We start from the raw sequence: 19,679 nt of genomic DNA, 5'->3' as shown, positions 1-19,679 counted from the left end.
AATACTGAATCACCGATTTACACCTGAGACTAATATGTTTTAAGTCAGGTATACTTCAATTTAAAAAAAGAAGAAAGAAAGAAATGGAGGGACTAACCTGGCGGTCCAGTGGTTAGGAATCTGCACTTCCACTGCCAGGGGCCTGGGTTCCATCCCTGCTCTGGTCAGGGAACTAAGATCCCACAAGTCGTGTGGCTTGTGGAAAGAAATCGAGAAAGGAGATGGAGAATATTCTTACGTACCGAATAACTACAAATTTGATTCGTTCACTCGCCAAATATTTATAGAGCACAAAAAAATGCTTGGGCATTTTTCCAGATACTGGGCATATGTCAGCAAACGAAAGAGACAACAGCTCTGCCTTCGTGGAGCTTTTGTTCCAGTCAGAGGAGGCAGACGATATGCCCAAGGCCAGCAATGGGCCCCGGAGGCCCATGTCTGTGGCTGGGCACAGAGAGCAGGGGAGAGAGATGGGAGAGGTTAGGGGTGGGGGGAGGCCAGAGCAGGCAGGACCTCGTGGCCCATGCAGAGAGCGTGGTTTACTCTGTGAAATGAGAAGCTTTTGGGGGAGTTTTGAGCAGAGGAGTGTCATGATTTGACATGTTTTTTTTAAATCGGGATCATGCATTGATCCCGTTACTGTGTTAGGGTAGACAGAAGGGGAGGCAAGGGCAGAAAAGCAGGAGCCCAGGTAGGTGGCTTCTGTCCCAGGGAGAGAATATGGTGGCTTGGACCTGGGTGTGGCGATGGAAGTCGTGAGAAGTGGTCTGATTCTGGGCATATTTTGAATTTGAGCCAACTGAATTTGCATATGAATTAAATACGAAGTGTTAAAAAAAGAACTAAGGGTGAATCTAAAATTTTTAATGGGAAAGGACACTGAAAATACCATCTGATTTTAGTAGTGGGAGAATTGTGTTGTAACTTACTGGTTCATCCAATAAAACTCCATTTTATTTTTGGAGTTTTATATTCAGGAATTCATTTATGCCTTTTAACAAACTAGGTCCTTTAAGGGACCTTCAGAGATGGAGTTCCTCCATCAGGATGCTGAGATGCTTATTAAAAAGAACAGTTTCCAGATTCCTGCGCCTCCCACCTCTGAGTGGGAGAAAAGGATCTGCAGGGGTAGGACTCAGGTTTCAGTATCATGAATCAGCACTGAAATCAGAACTGGGGTGGGAACAGTTTTTTGTCAGAGGCAGCAAAAGTTCACATCCCTTGACTAACTCCTAGTTGTGCCAGCTTTGATCTTACTTCCTCCCAAAGCCTCCCCAACCTCCGTACTCTGGCCTACGCCCTACTTCCATAGCACCCGTATTTTCTCAACAGTAGTGATTGCCACACTATAATTGCCTGTTCACTTCTTTATCTTTCCCACTAAATTATTCACTGACATATCCCCAGGCGTAGTGCCAGGCACATGGCAGGTGTTCAATAAACATTTATTGAATTTTCCAAAAAATAAGTTTTTAAGTGTACAGAGAAGAGTATTCTTACAACAGGACAAGGAGGTGTGTCAGCATCGGTTAGAGCTCTGAGCAGGGTTTTAGGCGCTATTCTGCTTTGGGCTGTATGAGCCGTTACTGCTCACAACATTTCTGATGCCAAATGTGGGAAGGGGGGCATACCACGCCAGCCAATTCTCCAACTCTCCATATACCACCTGGGTGTCTTACAAGTCAGTTCAGTTCTGACACTACCCAGAGTTAGCACAGACCCAGAAGGGTGAGGGCTCAGTCCCATAGGACTGCCCCCACTGCAGACACCAATCACAAGTTCTGGACCTCCCATACTTCTGACTCACAGCTATAAATCGGGGGTTCCCATGTCCCCCTCCCCTTTCCTTACGTTTACCAGTTTGTTATAAGGGATAGAACTCGGCAACAGTCAGATGGAAGAGATGTATAGGATAAGGTATGGGCGGCGCACGCAGAGCCTCCACACTCCCTGTTAGCGCACCACCATCCCAGCACCTCCCTGTGTTCACCACCCTAGAAGCTCCAGATTTCATTGTTTGGTGGATTTTATGGAAGTTCTATTATGCAGGCAAGATTGATTAAATCAGTAGCCGTTCATCACTAACTTGATCTCCACCCCCTCTCCTCTGCCCAGAGGTCAGGGGTGGGACCAGAAGATCCAATCCTGTAATCACATGGTTGGTTCCTTGGGCAGCCACCCCCCATCCTGAAGCTATCTGGGGACCCACCAAGACCCGTCTCATTAGCATGGACTCAGAGACGGTTGAAAGGGGTCAGTTATGAATCATGAGAGACACTCCTCTCACCCTGTCACACAGGAAATTCCAAGAGTTTTAGGAGCTCTGTTCTAGGAACTGGGGACAAAGAGTAAACAGGTATTTCTTATTGTGTCACGATATCACAGGCTAGTTTTCAGATCCTGAACAAGTTCGTTAACCTCCTGCATCACCTGTGAAAGCAGCTGGGGATGGGAGGAGGAGGAGACACAGGTTTTACAGAAAGCCCTAGAGGTTTTCATATAATGTTCCTCCATTGAGATTCACTTTGAGGAGTAAATCTCTACTACTGATGACAATACCCACCCCTCCGATATATTGGAAGGAGGGGGAAAAGCTTGTGGGCTGTTGGGCAAGTGATTTCTGATGGTTTCTTTCTGTGCTCTTGGAAAAAAGACAACCAGGGTTCTGAAAGCATTTAAGTGTTGTTTTGTTCTGTTTTGATTTTGCTTATTACATAGATGTTTAATGATGGACCACCTCCCTTTTCTATCTTGATTTTTAGCTGCATGTGCAAATCAGCGTCCTGACCTCTTTGGTTGTGTTATTGCCCAAGTTGGAGTAATGGACATGCTGAAGTTCCATAAATACACTATTGGTCACGCCTGGACCACTGATTATGGGTGCTCAGACAACAAACAACACTTTGAATGGCTCATCAAGTAAGGTTTTAATTCATATGACATATTTGTGTTGCTAACAATTTGATACCAGAATACTGAACATAGTCAAAAGGATAAACGTTTGACTCCATGCCCTTCAATATCTCATATTTGCGTGTAATTTACTGCAAAAGTAGGGCAAGTGGTGGGAATACCTGTCTTCCTGGTTTTGATCTGGTCTTTAACAAAAACAACAAACTACAAAGATGTGATGGGCAAAATTTTAAAGGTGGTCCTCCAGGATTCCTGTCCCCTGGTTCTTCAGTCAACCACTAATCTAGGTACTTCCGTGAAGGGACTTTGCGGATTAAATTAAGGTTACTAATCAGCTGACCAGGATAAGGAGATTATCCTGGATTATCGAGTGGGCCCAATCTAATGACAAACCCTTAAAGGCAGAGCATTTTCTCTGGTGGGAGTTGGGGATGCAGCAGAAAGGGAGATGAGAGAGATTGGACGCATGAGGAGGACTAAAGCCACCATTGCTGGCTTTGAAACTGAAGGAAGGGGGGCTGTTCGACCTGAGATCAACCCCAACCAACAGCCATCAAAGAAACAAGGACCTCAGTCCTACAGCCACAGGGAACTGAATGCATTCTGCCAACAGCTGGAATGAGTCTGGAAGTAGATTTTTTTCTAGAACTTCTTGATAAGTGCCCAGCTAGCCAACACTTTGATTTCAGCCTTGAGAGAGCCAGAGAACCCAGTTGAGCCAAGCTAGACTTCTGACTTATAGAACTGTGAGATAAGAAATCCATGTTGTTTTTAAAAGCTGCTAAATTTGTGGTAATTTGTTAATGCAGCAATTAAAGAATAATTTTTTAAAAAAAGGTCATTATAACGTACATATATATGGGATTTCTTTTTCTAAATTAAGAAATAAAGGGCTTCCCTGGTGGCACAGTGGTTGAGAGTCCGCCTGCCGATGCAGGGGACACGGGTTCGTGCCCCGGTCCGGGAAGATCCCACGTGCCACGGAGCGGCTGGGCCCGTGGGCCGTGGCCGCTGAGCCTGCGCGTTCGGAGCCTGTGCTCCGCCAAAAAAAAAAAAAAGAAATAAGGAAATGAAGAGGAATATATGCAAGAACAGTTAAACTTTTTTTGTGCTCTCAGTATAACCACATACATTTGAAACTACAAGTTGCATTACTGAAATATTCGTATCCCTCAACACTTTGGCGATAACAGTGAGAAAATGGCAAACATTTAGATTCTCCAGACTGCAAGCTACGTTCTTTTTTGGCTCCTCACTCTCTTTACTTCCCACATGTAGGGGTTTTTGGATTTTTACCAGCAGTATTTAGGAATTACTCTTGGAATAGCACCAGCAGCCTCTGTCCCCTCTCCCCAGTCTCCTCAGTCAGTTATAAATTTTGATACAGTAATTTCTCGAGTCAGGTTTTTTTCCTTCATTTGATGTGCTTTGTATGGTTAGCTCCACTTAGAAATTCCGCTAAAATGACTTGAATTTTTTTAATTGAATACTTTTAAACTACTCAATTCTGTTCTGTAGGAGGGGAAAAGTTTAGCTTTTAAAATACACAGGTAGCCTCACTGACACATCCTGGTGAAAGCTTAATATTTGAAGAAGCCATAGGTCCAATTAACTTTAAGAAAATATGCACTTAGCGGGGGATAAGTCCCATTTAAACTCAGTTGAAAATACTGAGTTAATTGTATAATGAAGGCAACAAAATATTTGCTGGAACCTGATACTTCTGAAATTAATTTGAAAGCAAAAAAAGTTCTAAATATTTTTTCTCTCAAGATGTCTGTGATATTCCTATTTCAGACTTTATAATTTTTTAACCTAGCACCCACAGAGCTGTATTTTCCTCTTACTTGCTACTCCCAATGAACAGAGAGCTCAATCCAATATATTGAAGGGGGTCCCCCATGCCCCCCAAAATTTAAATTTCCAAGTTTGTGAATGGCTGGGAAAAATAAAGCCTAACAGACTTTTTTTCTACAGAACTTCTCAGTCTTGAATGTATAAATGTGGCACGTGAATCTTGAGGTGGGGAGAGGCATTATTAGTAGGCAGAGTTTCCAGACATGTTTTCCCATAGAACTAACCCTTATCTGGAGGACTGGGGTTGATCCAGAAATACTCTGCAATGAGAGCAGAAAACAGACCCATTGGTACCCCCATCTTATCTATTAGGAAACTAAACCCCAGAAGGTTTTAGTCTTAGCTTGGTTATCTGAGTAGAAATTTTACTATTTTTGCCTATTTACCCTCCAAAATAAAACTCTACTAAAACAGTTTAATTCATTAATACTGAACACTTTGGAAAACATGACACCCATATGGACTAAAATGTAAAGAAAAAGTATCCAGAGATGTCTTTCACTTAACTATTATCAATCGCTGTTTAATTTGATTGTACTTATGTTCTTAAAAAACCTTTTTGTTAACTGGAAACTGATCTTGTGCTTCAGAAGGTGTCTCCTCCACTAACTTTCTCACCATTGGCCAAAGGCAGTTTCTTTCTGCTGGACTGTGAGCCAGCAGGGGGTCAGCGGCTTAGGTTCCCTGGTTTCAGACAGGAAGCTAGGCCCAGAGGGGACCCGTGGTCTTCCTAAGACTGCCAAGCTGAGCTCAGAATAAAGGTTTTATAGATACTAAACAGGTAAAAAGCTGCTGTACACTGGATTTCAAGTTCTTCAACAAAAGAAAGGCTTGCACCCATTCTATTCACAATCAGTGATTTAAAAGAACAATCAGGGCTTCCCTGGTGGTGCAGTGGTTGAGAGTCCGCCTGCCGATTCAGGGGACACGGGTTCGTGCCCCAGTCTGGGAAGATCCCACATGCCGCAGAGCAGCTGGGCCCGTGAGCCATGGCCGCTGAGCCTGCGCGTCCAGAGCCTGTGTGCCGCAGTGGGAGAGGCCACAGCAGTGAGAGGCCCGCGTACCGCAAAAAAAAAAAAAAAAAAAAAAAAGAAGCTACAAGGATATATTGTACAGCACAGGGAATATAGCCAATATTTTATAATAACTTTAAATGGAGTATAATCTATAAAAATATTGAATCACCTGAAACTAATATTGTAAATCAACTATACCTCAATTAAAATCTTTTCATGTAAAATATAAACAAAGGGACAGTCAGTCCACTTTGTAGCAGCGAAAAAGTTAGTCTGAAGAATATGAAAATATTCACCTCAAGACAGTCAGTATGTACATACTTTGGTTTGTTTCAACAGCCCTGTTTCTTCCTTACACAGGCTTCCAAAGTGGGAGCGAAGTAAACGACACAGCTCCCCAGCTTCCAATAGCCCTGGCCAGTCGCAGCCTAAACGGTGAGGTGATGTAACTTAGTCTGCAGTGGTCACCCATGCACCACTTGGCTGCAGTCCTCACTGCTGGTGACGGTAGGCAGGTAGACGACGCAAGTCACTATGCCCACTGGTCCCCGTGATTATCCTAGTGGACACACAACTCTCATTTTGATATCCGGCCTCATGAAAGTGCCTTTGCCTTTCAGATATTCTCCACTGCACAACGTGAGGCTACCAGAGGCAGACGACATCCAGTACCCATCCATGCTTCTCCTCACTGCGGACCATGACGACCGCGTGGTCCCGCTTCATTCCCTGAAATTCATTGCCACCCTTCAGTACCTGGTGGGCCGCAGTCGGAAGCAGAACAATCCCCTGCTTATCCACGTGGACACCAAGGCGGGCCACGGGGCTGGGAAGCCCACGGCCAAAGTAATAGAAGAAGTGTCAGACATGTTTGCATTCATAGCGCGCTGCCTGAACATCGACTGGATTCAGTAAATGGCATTTCCCACTGCCTCTGACCGCTGCGGAAAACCTCAAGGGCTCTCACACCATTAAAACCGAGAAACCACTGGGCGTAATGCCTCCCCACACGAACACTGTTCCTGCACTCGCGGACTGCAGCTGAACAGAACTGCCGTGGGAATTTTATCTTTTCTAGGCTTCTCCTTTTTAGCAGGCCCTTGGCGTTTCTTTTTCCACCCTGTGCAGGCACATATTTTAAAAGGAACAAAAGGCATGTTCGGATAAATAGCTAATGGCAGCCAACACATTGTGAATTTTACATTGCTGAATTCAGAGTCATGGTCAGGCATACTTCATATAGAGCACCTCAGTGAAATTTGCTTCTATAACTATAACCAATACACCTTTACATAAATGTGAGACTTGTTCTCCTGAAAAAGACTTCTTTGCCACAATAATAAATGTTATTTAAGAATGAGAGGCTTTATTTCTGGTTCCTTTGTGTTGAGGAGCAACCCCAGAAGCGCAGTCATTCTGCACTGCGTCCTGTCATTTGTCTACGGGAATAAGCAATGAAGTCATAGACTGTAAGCGCTGCACGGAGGCAGAGCGCGTCCATCTAGCTCCCTTGTTTATGGTGAGGAAGCTATTAGGGGTGGCTTACTGTCTTACGTATTAACCACGCAGCCAGCTGATCGTATCGTCAGGGGCTCTTTTGGTTTGGATGCCGCCTAAAAATCAGTGGACCCGAAGCTTCAGACTACTCACCTATTTGTCTGTCTGTCAATTTGGTTACAAAGTAATTGTGGAAAATAGAGTACCTGGGATTCTAAAACTAAGAGACCACATGAGTGAACTCTCCAAATTTATCTTACAATTAGAAATTTCAGCATTTGCCAAGCAGTTCTTCCCCCCATAGACCACTTCCTGGAAATAAAAATAGTCATACTTTAAAAAGTGTGTCTCCCCAGCCTGAAATCTTTAAGAGGAAAATATATCATTCCTCAAACTTGTCCATAAGAAAAAAAAAAATTAAGGCATTTGGTTTAACATTGCATGAAATACTATTCCTTTGGGTATCAGTTTGGGAGGTGGTGATCTAATTTATGAGAAAAAAGCAGCTGCTTCTTTGTCTTGCTTCAGGAGATATCACAAAAATTACTATTTTGTATAAAGTATTTTAACCTTAAAAAATTAGTTTAAGGGCTTCCCTGGTGGCACAGCGGTCAGGGAAGATCCCACATGCCGCAGAGTGGCTGGGCCCGTGAGCCATGGCCGCTGAGCCTGCGCGTCTGGAGCCTGTGCTCTGCGACGGGAGAGGCCACAACGGTGAGAGGCCCACGTACCAAAGGAAAAAAAAAAAAAATTAAAAGATTACTTCATTAATCTAATAGCTTGTTCTTTCCCAGGTAAGTGCTATTTTCCAAATCATACATGTTTGTGCTTCTCTGGAGATCTCTACCTCTCAAATTGTGGTCTAAAGTTAGACACACTATTTTCTGTCCAGCTTATCACTACATACAAGCTCAGTTGAAAGGTAGATACATGGTTTGGCTCTTCTCTTCTACTCTCTCACTGTTTAAATAAGCACTGTATATAATGCAGCTGTCATGGAACATAGGATTCATTATGAGCCCCTCCACCCAATCCCTGGAGAAAAAGTATGCCACTAGCTAGCAGTGCATGCGGGGGTTGACATCATCACCATCTACCTGGAGAGATGCTAACACTAGCTAACTGCCATGTAACTGCTGACCAGCATGACAGGAAGGAAAAAAATGTATTTGTATAGATAAGGCAAAGGCAGCCTTTATCCTAGACCAGCTGGGTCATTTGAGGTGCAGACAGCCGAGTTGTACCCATTCAGTCCAGAGCATTTGCAAGTTTGCACAGAATCCGGCTACACTTTCCCACTGAGGTTTTCTACTTAGCAGCAGAAAGTGGAAGTATAGTGTGTAGAGTCTCAGCTTCAAGAGAAATCAGGACCAGGTTCAAATCCCAACTGTCAATTAGTAACTGGTGATTATGGGGAATAAACAAGCTAATATACTTACACGCGCCTAGCATATAATTGGACTCCAATTGGGAGTTTTCTTTCCCAAGCTAATTTTCATATCGAGATTTTAGCTGGACAACTGAGCGCACAGACTGAAGGTAGCTTTTTTACACCTTAAACATTGGATGACTTAGAGGTTGGGCTCCTCCCCAGATCTCAGAGTGTCTTTCTTACTAGATGCCACCCTCCTCTGTATCCTGTGCTCTGTCCCTCTGCTCTGTCTTACGTTGCTCTCTGGTGTTCTGAGGAAAAAAGCTGCATGTGGTGGCCAGGTGGTCTAACTGCCTTGTCACAGGGCCTTGCAAACACACCACAGAGCATTTGCTACCTTAGTAAGATAAAGTCACATTTATGATGTTTAATATGTACACACCTGGAATATTGTAAAACTTTGCAATTACTCATGTTTCCTAATACTCCCACTAAAGCTTAGGCAGTTACACCCAAATGGTGCTGCCAGTATGGAAGGTTACATTTCAGCTAAGAAAGTCTGTCACTAAATTCTCCATATTTATCAGATAATTTTACCAGCCTCAGGGATTTCCCTGGGCAGACTGCCTAGCCAGTACCCAGAAGGCTTACAGAGCCTCAAAGATGAGTTAAGGCCAGACTGGAAAGCTGTAAGGGGGGCTGTAAAAAAGGCGAAGGTCAGACTATAAGGGGGTAGTCAGGAAGGCCAGTGGGATGAGGGCTGAGGCCAATGAATAAGGACCATTTAGCTGTATTTTGCATCCATTCATATTCTAGGGGCTTGGGAATGCAAAGAGAGAAAGTCCTGCCCTGATGAAGCTGAGACTCCAGGGGGAGGAAACAGGCGATAAACTATGTCCTCGGTCCCCTGTGCTCTAAGCTTTCTGTGTGTGTGGATATATTTGTCCTCAAGCAACCTTATAAACCATGTGCTACCCTTATCCCCATTTGGCAAAGGCCCAAGTTCACCAGCCAGGAAGGAAGCAGGTAGGGCAGTTAACCCTGGCAGCAGGACCCTGGAGACGGCACTCTTACCCACTAGTCTAGTAAGACAAAAAAGCAAGAGGCTTCCCATTCAAGATGGCGACTAGGAAGGTCCTGAACTTACCTCCTCTCATGGACACAGCTAATTGACAGCTGCATACAGAACAATGCGCTTTGAAAGAAACCCAAAAACTAGATGAGCAACTCCTACACATGAGGTGAAAGAGAAGAAACCCACATGGAACCGGGTCGAAGAGGCTGAGACACAATCTCACGATACACCCCACCCCTGACACAGCCACCCACAGTCAGGAGGGAACCCACAACTCCGAGCTTCTCCATGAGGAGCAAAGGGTTTGGACTTCACATCTGACACCCCAGCTTTTAAGACTTGCATCTAAGAGACGAGCCTCCAAAATATTTAGCTTTGAAAGCCAACAGGGCTTGCATCCCACCAAGATATAGCAAACAAGAAACGATTTTTTAAATTTGTTTTGTTTTTTTCTCTAGTCACACTTTTAAAGAAAAGTTTAATATATTAAAAAAATACCTCACACCAGTCAGAATGGCCATCAACAAAAAGTCTACAAATAATAAATGCTGGAGAAGGTGTGAAGAAAAGGGAACCCTCCTACACTGTTGGTGGGAATGTAAATTGGTGCAGCTACTATGGAAAACAGTATGGAGGTTCCTTAAACCAAAAATAGAGCTACCATGTGATCCTACAATTCCACTCCTGGGCATCTATCCAGAAAAGACAAAAACTCTAATTTGAAAAGAAACATGCACCCCAATGTTCATAGTAGCACTATTTACAATAGCCAAGACATGGAAGCAACCTAAATGTCTGACAGATGAATGGATAAAGATGTGTTGTGTATACACACACACCACACACACACACACACAGGAATGTTACTAAACCATAAAGAAGAATGCCATTTGCAGCAACATGGATTGACCTAGAGATTACCATAAGCCAGACAGTGAAGTAAGCCAGACAGAGAGAAATACCACATAATATCACTTATACATGGAAACTTCGAAAGAAAAAAAGAGACAGATGAACTTATTTACAAAACAGAAAGAGATTCCCAGACATAGAAAACAAACTTACTGTTATCAAAGGGGAAGGAGGGGAGGGGAGAGAGGGATAAATTAGAAGGTTGAGATTAACATATGCACACTACTATATATAAAATAGATAAACAACAAGGACCTACTGTATAGCACAGGGAACTATACTCAATATTTTTCAATAAGCTATAAGGGCAAAGAATCTGAAAAGGAACATGTATATTTATGTATGTATAACTGAATCACTGTTCTGTACACCTGAAACTAACATGACATTGTAAATCAACTATACTTCAATTAAATAATTAAAAATTTTTTTAAAGATCTACATAGGGACTTCCCTGGTGGTCTAATGGTAAAGAATCCGCCTTCCAATTCAGGGGACACAGGTTCAATCCCTGGTCGGGGAACTAAGATCCCACATGCTGCGGGGCAACTAAGCCCTGGGGTCACAGCTACTGAGCTCTTGTGCCTCAATGAGAGAGCCCATGTGCCACAAACTACAGAGCCCACGCTCCCTGGAGCCCACACGCCACAAATAGAGAGAAAACCCGCATGCCACAACTAGAGAGAAGCCTGCGTGCCTCAACAAAGACCCAACGCAGCCAAAAAAAATAAAATTTAAAAAATAAAAAAGATCTACTTAGTAAGTTTCAAATATACAATACAGTATTATTAACTATAGTCACCATACTGTACACTACACCCCCAGAACTTATTTATAACTGGAAGTCTGTACCTTTGACCACCTTCAATTTAACCACCCAAAAAACAGTTCTTAAAAGGGCTCAAGCAGACTCATCTGGCTACCCCCCAGGGTCCAGCAGAGAGTCCTCTGCCTGAAAAGTGCCCAGTCTTTCTGTGAAAGACACCTACCTGCTCATCTTAAAGCTTTGGTCCGAGGGGCAAGATTCTAACTGAACACACATCTAGAAGCCTACGGAAACACCCTCCAAAGTCCACAGAGGCTGGTGGGGCCATATTCGCAGTCTCTCTCCACTAATATCTCCCAGAAAGACCTTGGTCACTAATATCTCCCAGAAAGACCTTGTGCACACACCTAGTGCCCTGGTTTCTGTGACACCCACTGATCACGTGGCTCTAGTGGCCAGTGGGTCCTGTAGGGCTGTAGCAAATGGACAAACAGTTCTTAACTGGCTAACCACCCCAGGGCATAGCACAGAGACAGCAGACTGAAATGCACCCCCAGACTTCCTGTGAAAGAGACCTATTAGCTTATCTTCATAGCTGTGGCCTGAGAAGCAGACTCCTAACTAAACACATCTAAGGGCTGATTATAATCCTCTCCAGAGATCACGGAGGCCAGTGGGTGTCATCCTCACACTCTCCCTCTGTCCTGCCCGACATCACCAGCATCTCCAGGAAAAGAGCTTGTGTATACGTGTGGTGCCCCAACTTTTGTGGCTGTGCTACGTCACTTGATAGCCTGAGTCTGGTGGCCAGCGAGGCCTGTTTTCTTGTGTTTATGGGACAGCTGCAAACAAAGAAACTTCTTAACTAGCTATTACCTCAGGGCTCAGTGCAAAGAGAGCAGACAGAAATGCCCATCTGCCCCTGAAAGAGCTATATTTGCACATTTGAAAAGTTGCTGCCTGAGGGCCTAGCTTCCAATTAGCCTGCACCTAGGTGCTGACTGAGATCCACCCTCTTTGGGACACCAACAGGTCTTTGCACACCCTCAACTACCAGAAGCCACTAAGAATAAAGCAGGCTGCTTGAACAATCACAAAGATTTGAGACAACCAAGAGCTAGAGCAGGGTGGAACAATAAGGTTCACCTCCTACACAAGGCTGCTTCTTTAAGACTGAGAGAGGTGACTGTTTCAGCTAATGCATAGAAAAATAACACAGACTGTCAAGGAAAATGAATAAACAAAAGGAATATGTTCCAAACAAAAGAACAAGATAAAACCTCAGAAAAACCCTTAATGAAACAGAGATAAGTGAAAATTTACCTAGTAAAGAGTTCAAAGATACAATCATAAAGATGCTCACCAAATATATACGCACCCAACATAGTATTTGCCTTATGTATTGAGGTGCTCCTAACAGCCATAAAAGGGGAAACTGACAGTAACACAATGATAGTGGGGCACTTTAACAACCTGCTTTCACCAATGGACACATCAGACAGAAAAATCAATAAGGAAACACAGGCCTTAAATGACATATTAAGCCAGATGGACTTAATTGATATTTATAGAGCATACATTCCCAAAGCAGCAGAATACATATTCTTCTTAAGCGGACACAGAACATTCTCCAGGACAGATCAAATATTGGGTCACAAATCAAGCCTCAGTAAATTTAAGAAAACTGAAATCATATCAAGGATCTTTTCGGACCAAAACACTAGGAGATTAGAAATAAATTACAGGAAAAAGAATGTAAAAAACACAAACACGTGGAGACTAAAACAATATATTACTAAACAACCAATGGATCACCAAAGAAATCAAAGAGAAAATCAAAAAATACCTAGAGACAAATGAAAATGAAACATGATGATCCAAAATCTATGGGACACAGCAAAAGCAGTTCTAGTAAGGAAGTTTATAGCAATACAATATTATCTCAGGAAACAAGAAAAATCTCAAAGAAACAAGCTAACCTTATACCTAAAGAAACTAGAGAAAGAAGAACAAACAAAACCCAAAGTTAGTGGAAGGAAAGAAATCATAAAGATCAGAGTGGAAATAAATGAAATAGAGATGCAGAAAACAATAGAAAAGATAAGTGAAACGAAAAGCTGGTTCTTTGAAAAGATAAACAAAATTCACAAACCTTTATCCAGGCTCATCAAGAAAAAAAAGGGAGAGGGCTCAAATCAATAAAGTCAGAAATGAAAAAGGAGAAGTTACAACTGACACCACAGGAATAAAAAGGATCATAAGAGACTACTACAAGCAACCCTGCACAAATTCTTAGAAATGTACAACGTTCCAAGACTAAACCAGGAAGAAATAGAAAGCAAGAAGAGACCAGTCACAAGTACTGAAATTGAAACTGTGATTTAAAAACTTCCAACAGGGACTTCCCTGGTGGTGCAATGGTTAACAATCCACCGGCCAATTCAGGGTACACGGGTTCAAGCCCTGGTCCAGGAAGATCCCACACGCTGCGAAGCAACTAAGCCCGTGTGCCACAGATATCTGAGCCTGCACTCTAGAGCCCATGAGCCACAACTACCGAGCCTACATGCCACGATTACTGAAGCCTGCACACCTAGAGCCCATGCTCTGCAACAAGAGAAGCCACCACAATGAGAAGTCCATGCACCTCAACAAAGAGTAGCCCCCACTCAACACAATTAGAGAAAGCCTGCGGGCAGCAATGAAGACCCAACGCAGCCAAAAATGAACAAATAAATAAAATTGATTCTTTAAAAAAAAATTGGAAAAATTTTTTAAAAATAAAAACTTCCAACAAACAAGAGTCCAGGACCAGATGGCTTCACAGGTGATATTTATCAAACATTTAGAGAAGAGCTAACACACATCCTTCTGAAACTCTTCTAAAAAACTGCAGAGGGGGGCTTCCCTGGTGGCACAGTGGTTAAGAATCCACCTGCCAATGCAGGAGACCCGTGTTTGAGCCCTGATCCGGGAAGATCCCACATGCCGCGGAGCAACTAAGCCTGTGCACCACAACTACTGAGCCTGCTCTCTAGAGCCCATGCTCTGCGACAAGAGAAGCCACCACAGTGAGAAGCCTGTGCACTGCAACAAAGAGTGGCCCGTGCTCGCCGCAACTAGAGAAAGCCTGCACGCAGCAACGAAGACCCAATGCAGCCAAAAATAAGTAAATAAATAAATTTATTTAAAAAAAAAAAAACAACTGCAGAGGAAGGAACACTCCCAAACTCATTCTATGAGGCCACTATCACCCTGATACCAAAAGCAGACAAAGATACCACAAAAAAAAGAAAATTACAGGCCAATATCACTGAGGAACATAGATGCAAAAATCCTCAAAAACTACTAGCAAACCAAATCCAACAATACATTAAAAGGACCATACACCATGATCAAGTGAGATTTACCCCAGGGATGCAAGGATTTTTCAATATCCGTAAACCAATCAGTGTGATACACCACATTAGCAAATTGAAGAATAAAAACCATATGATCATCTCAATAGATGCAGGAAAAGCTTTTGGCAAAGTTCAACACCAATTTATGATAAAAACTCTCCAGAAAGTGGGAATAGAGGGAACATACCCCAACATAATAAAGGCCATATATGACAAACCCACAGCCAACATCATTCTCAATGGTGAAAAGCTAAAAGTATTTCCTCTAAAGATCAGGAACAAGACAAGGGTGTCCACTCTCACCATCTTTTTTTTTTTTTTTTGGCTGAGTTGGGTCTTTGTTGCTGCACGCAGACTTTCTCCAGTTGTGGCAAGCAGGGACTACTCTTTGTTGTGGTGCGCAGGCTCATTGTAGCGGTTTCTCTTGTTGCACAGCACAGGCTCTAGACATGCACGCTTCAGTAGTTGTGGTGCGGGCTCAGTAGTTGTGGCTCACGGGCGCTAGAGCACAGGTTCAGTAGTTGTGGTTCATGGGCTTAGCTGCTCCATGGCATGTGGAATCTTCCTGGACCAGGGCGCAAACCCGTGTTCCCTGTATTGGCAGGTGGGTTCTTAACCACTGAGCCACCAGGGAAGTCCCATCACCACTTTCATTCAACATAGTTTTGGAAGTCCTAGCCACAGTAATCAGAGAAGAAAAAGAAATAAAAGGAATCCAAATTGGAAAGGAAGAAGTAAAACTATCACCTTTTACAGATGATATGATACTATACATACAAAATCCTCAAGATACTACCAGAAAACTACTAGAGCTCATCAATGAATTCAGTAAAGTTGTGATATACAAAATTAATACACAGAAAATCTCTTGCATTCCTATACCCTAAAAATGAAAGATCAGAAAGAGAAATTAAGGAAACAATCCCATTTACCATTGCATCAAAGAGAATAAAATACCTAGGAATAAACATACCTAAGGAAGCAAAAGACCTGGACTCAGAAAACTATAAGACACTGATGAAAGAAATTGAAGATGACACAAACAGATGGATAGATATACCATGTTCTTGGATCAGAATACTCAATATTGTGAAAATGACTATATTACCCAAAGCAATACATAGGTTCAATGCAATCCCTATCAAACTACCAATGGCATTTTTCACAAACTAGAACAAAAAAATTTTACCATTTATATGGGAACACAAAAGACCCCGAATAGCCAACCAATCTTGAGAAAGAAAAATGCAGCTGGAGTAATCGGGCTCCCTGACTTCACACTATATTACAAATCTACAGTAATCAAAACAGTATGGTAGTGGCACAAAAACAGAAATATAGATCAATGGAACAGGAGAGAAACTCCAGAACTAAACTCAAAAAAGGTTAAAGATCTAAATGTAAGACTGAATATTATAAAACTGTTAGAGGAAAACATAGGCAGAACACTCTCTGACATAAATAGCAGCAATATCTCTTTGGAGCCACCTCCTAATGAAAATAAAAACAAAAATAAATAAATGGGACCTAATGAAACTTAAAAGCTTTTGCACATCAAAGGAAACCATAAACAAAACGAAAAGTCAACCTACAGAATGGGAGACAATATTTGCAAATGATGCAACTGACAACGGCTTGATTTCCAAAATATACAAACAACTCATGCAATTCAATATCAAAAAACCAAACAACCCAATCAAAAAATGGGCGGAAGATCTAAATAGACACTTCTCCAAAGAAGACATACAGATGGCCAAAAAGCATACGAAAATTGCTCAACATCACTAATTATCAGAAATGTAAATCAAAACTACAATGAGGTTATCACCTCACACTGGTCAGAATGGCCATCATCAAAAAGTGTACAAACAGGGAGACCTTCAAGATGGCGGAGGAGTAAGACGTGGAGATCACCTTCCTCCCCACAAATACATCAGAAATACATCTACATGTGTAACAACTCCTACAGAACACCTACTGAATGCTGACGGAAGACCTCAGACACCCCCAAAGGCAGGAAACTCCCCCACGTACCTGGGTACGGCAAAAGAAAAAAGACAAGACAGAGACAAAAAAATAGGGACAGGACCTGCACCTCTGGGAGGGAGCTGTGAAGGAGGAAAAGTTTCCACACACTAGGAAGTCCCTTCACTGGAGGAGACGGGGGCGGGGGGGGGGGGCGGTGGCGGGGGAGAAGCTTCAGAGCCACAGAGGAGAGCACAGCAATAGGGGTGCAGAGGGCAAAGTAGACAGATTCCTGCACAGAGGATCGGTGCCGACCAGCACTCACCAGCCCGGGAGGCCTGTCTGCTCACCCGCTGGGGTGGGTGGGGGCTGGGAGCTGAGGCTCAGGCTTGGGAGGTCAGAGCCCAGGGAGAGGACTGGGGTTGGCTGCGTGAACACAGCCTGAAGGGGGCTAGTGCACCACAGCTAGCCGGGAGGGAGTCGGGGAAAAAATCTGGACCTGCCTAAGAGGCAAGACAACATTGTTTCGGGGTGCATAAGAGGATTCAGAGCACTGCCTAAACAAGTTCCAGAGACAGGCGTGAGCCGCAGCTATGAGCTCAGGCCCCAGAGATGGGCATGAAACACTAAGGCTGCTGCTGCAGACCCCAAGAAGCCTGTGTGCAAGCACAGGTCACTATCCACACATCCCCTCCCGGGAGCCTGTGCAGCCCGCCACTGCCAGGGTCCCGTGATCCAGGGAAAGCTTCCCCTGGAGAACACACGGCGCGCCTCAGGCTGGTGCAACGTCACGCCGGCCTCTGCCACTGCAGGCTCACCCCGCATTCCGTACCCCTCCCGCCCCTCGGCCTGAGTGAGCCAGAGCCCCCCTAATCAGCTGCTCCTTTAACCCCATCCTGTCTGAGCGAAGAACAGACGCCCTCAGGCAACCTACACGTAGAGGTGGGGCCAATCCAAAGCTGAACCCCAGGAGCTGTGAGAACAAAGAAGAGAAAGGGAAAACCCACCCAGCAGCCTCAGGAGCAGCGGATTAAATCTCCACAATCACCTTGATGTACCCTGCATCTGTGGAATACCTGAATAGACAACAAATCATCCCAAAATTGAGGCAGTAGACTTTGGGAACAACTGTAGACCTGGGGTCTGCTCTCTGCATCTAATTTGTTTCTGGTCTTATGTTTATCTTAGTTTAGTATTTAGAATTTAGTATCATTGGTAGATTTCTTTATTAATTTGGTTGTTCTCTTCCTTTTTCATTTTTTTAATGTACAGATATATATTTTTTTCCTTTTTCTCATTTTTTTAGAGTGTATGTGTACGCTTCTTGTATGATTTTTGTCTGTATAGCACTGCTTTACCATTTCTCCTAGGGTTCTGTCTGTCCATTTTATGTTTGTTTTCTGTATAGTTTTTAGTGCTTTCTATTGTTGGTGGATTTGTTTTTTGATTTGGTTGCTCTCTTATTTCTTTCTTTTTCTTTTTATTACATTTTAATCTTTTTATTTTTAATAATTTTTTTTATTTTAATAACTTTTTTTTTTTTCTCCCTTTTCTTCTGAGCCGTGTGGCTGACAGGGTCTTGGTGCTCCGGCCAGGTGTCAGGCCTGTGCCTCTGAGGTGGGAGAGCTGAGTTCAAGAAATTGGTCCACCAGAGACCTCCCGGCTCCACGTAGTATCAAACAGTGAAAGCTCTCCAAGAGATCTCCATCTCAATGCTAAGAACAAGCTCCACTCAACGACCGGCAAGTTACATGCTGGACACCCTATGCCAAACAACTAGCAAGTCAGGAACACAACCCCACCCATTAGCGGAGAGACTGCCTAAAATCATAATAAGGTTGCAGACACCCCAAAAACACACCACCGGACATGGTCCTGCCCACCAGAAAGACAAGATCCAGCCTCATCCTCCAGAACACAGGCACCAGTCTCCTCCACCAGGAAGCCTACACAACCCACTGAACCAACTTTAGCCACTGGGGGCAGACACCAAAAACAACAGGAATTATGAACCTGCAACCTGCGCAAAGGAGACCCCAAACACAGTAAGATAAGCAAAATGAGAAGACAGAGAAACACACAGCAGATGAAGGAGCAAGGTAAAAACCCAGCAGACCAAACAAATGAAGAGGAAATAGGCAGTCTACCTGAAAAAGAATTCAGAGTAATGACAGTAAAGATGATCCAAAATCTTGGAAATAGAACAGAGAAACTACAAGAAACGTTTAACAAGGACCTAGAAGAACTGAAGAGCAAACAAACAATGATGAACAACACAATAGATGAAATTAAAAATTCTCTAGAAGTAATCAAGAGCAGAATAACTGAGGCAGAAGAACAGACAAGTGACCTGGAAGATAAAACAGTGAAAATAATTACTAAGGAGCAGAATAAAGAAAAAAGAATGAAAAGAATTAAGGACAGTCTCAGAGACCTCTGGGACAACATTAAATGCACCAATATTCGAATTATAGGGGTCCCAGAAGAAGAAGAGAAAAAGAAAGGGACTGAGAAAATATTTGAAGAGAATATAGTTGAAAACTTCCCTAACATGGGAAAGGAAATAGTCAATCAAGTCCAGGAAGCTCAGAGTCCCATACAGGAGAAATCCAAGGAGAAACATGCCAAGACACATATTAATCAAACTATCAAAAATTAAACACAAAGAAAAAAATATTAAAAGCAGCAAGGGAAAAGCAACAAATAACATACAAGGGAATCCCCATAAGGTAAGAGCTGATCTTTCAGCAGAAACTCTGCAAGCCAGAAGGGTGTAGCAGGACATATTTAAAGGGATGAAAGGGCAGAACGTACAACCAAGATTACTCTACCCAGCAAGGATCTCATTCAGATTTGACAGAGAAATTAAAAGCTTTACAGACAAGCAAAAGCTAAGAGAAATCAG

The 19,679-nt window shown here is 43.2% G+C and overlaps 1 protein-coding gene across 1 annotated transcript in view; it reads left to right on the top strand.

Annotated features, from left to right (window-relative positions):
* PREP (prolyl endopeptidase) overlaps positions 1-7,416 on the top strand; it is a 136,677-nt gene extending 129,261 nt beyond the window's left edge. Inside the window, exons 14-15 of the mRNA XM_082668915.1 lie at positions 2,763-2,919; positions 6,407-7,416. Coding sequence (XP_082525041.1) covers positions 2,763-2,919; positions 6,407-6,701 — 452 coding nt within the window. The 3' untranslated portion in view covers positions 6,702-7,416. The remainder of the gene's footprint in view (positions 1-2,762; positions 2,920-6,406) is intronic.
* Positions 7,417-19,679: the final 12,263 nt, after the last annotated feature.

Source organism: Grampus griseus (genome assembly GCF_964374135.1).
Source record: "Grampus griseus genome assembly, chromosome: 13".
Lineage (NCBI taxonomy): Eukaryota > Metazoa > Chordata > Mammalia > Artiodactyla > Delphinidae > Grampus > Grampus griseus.
This window is presented reverse-complemented; position numbering and strand designations above follow the sequence as displayed.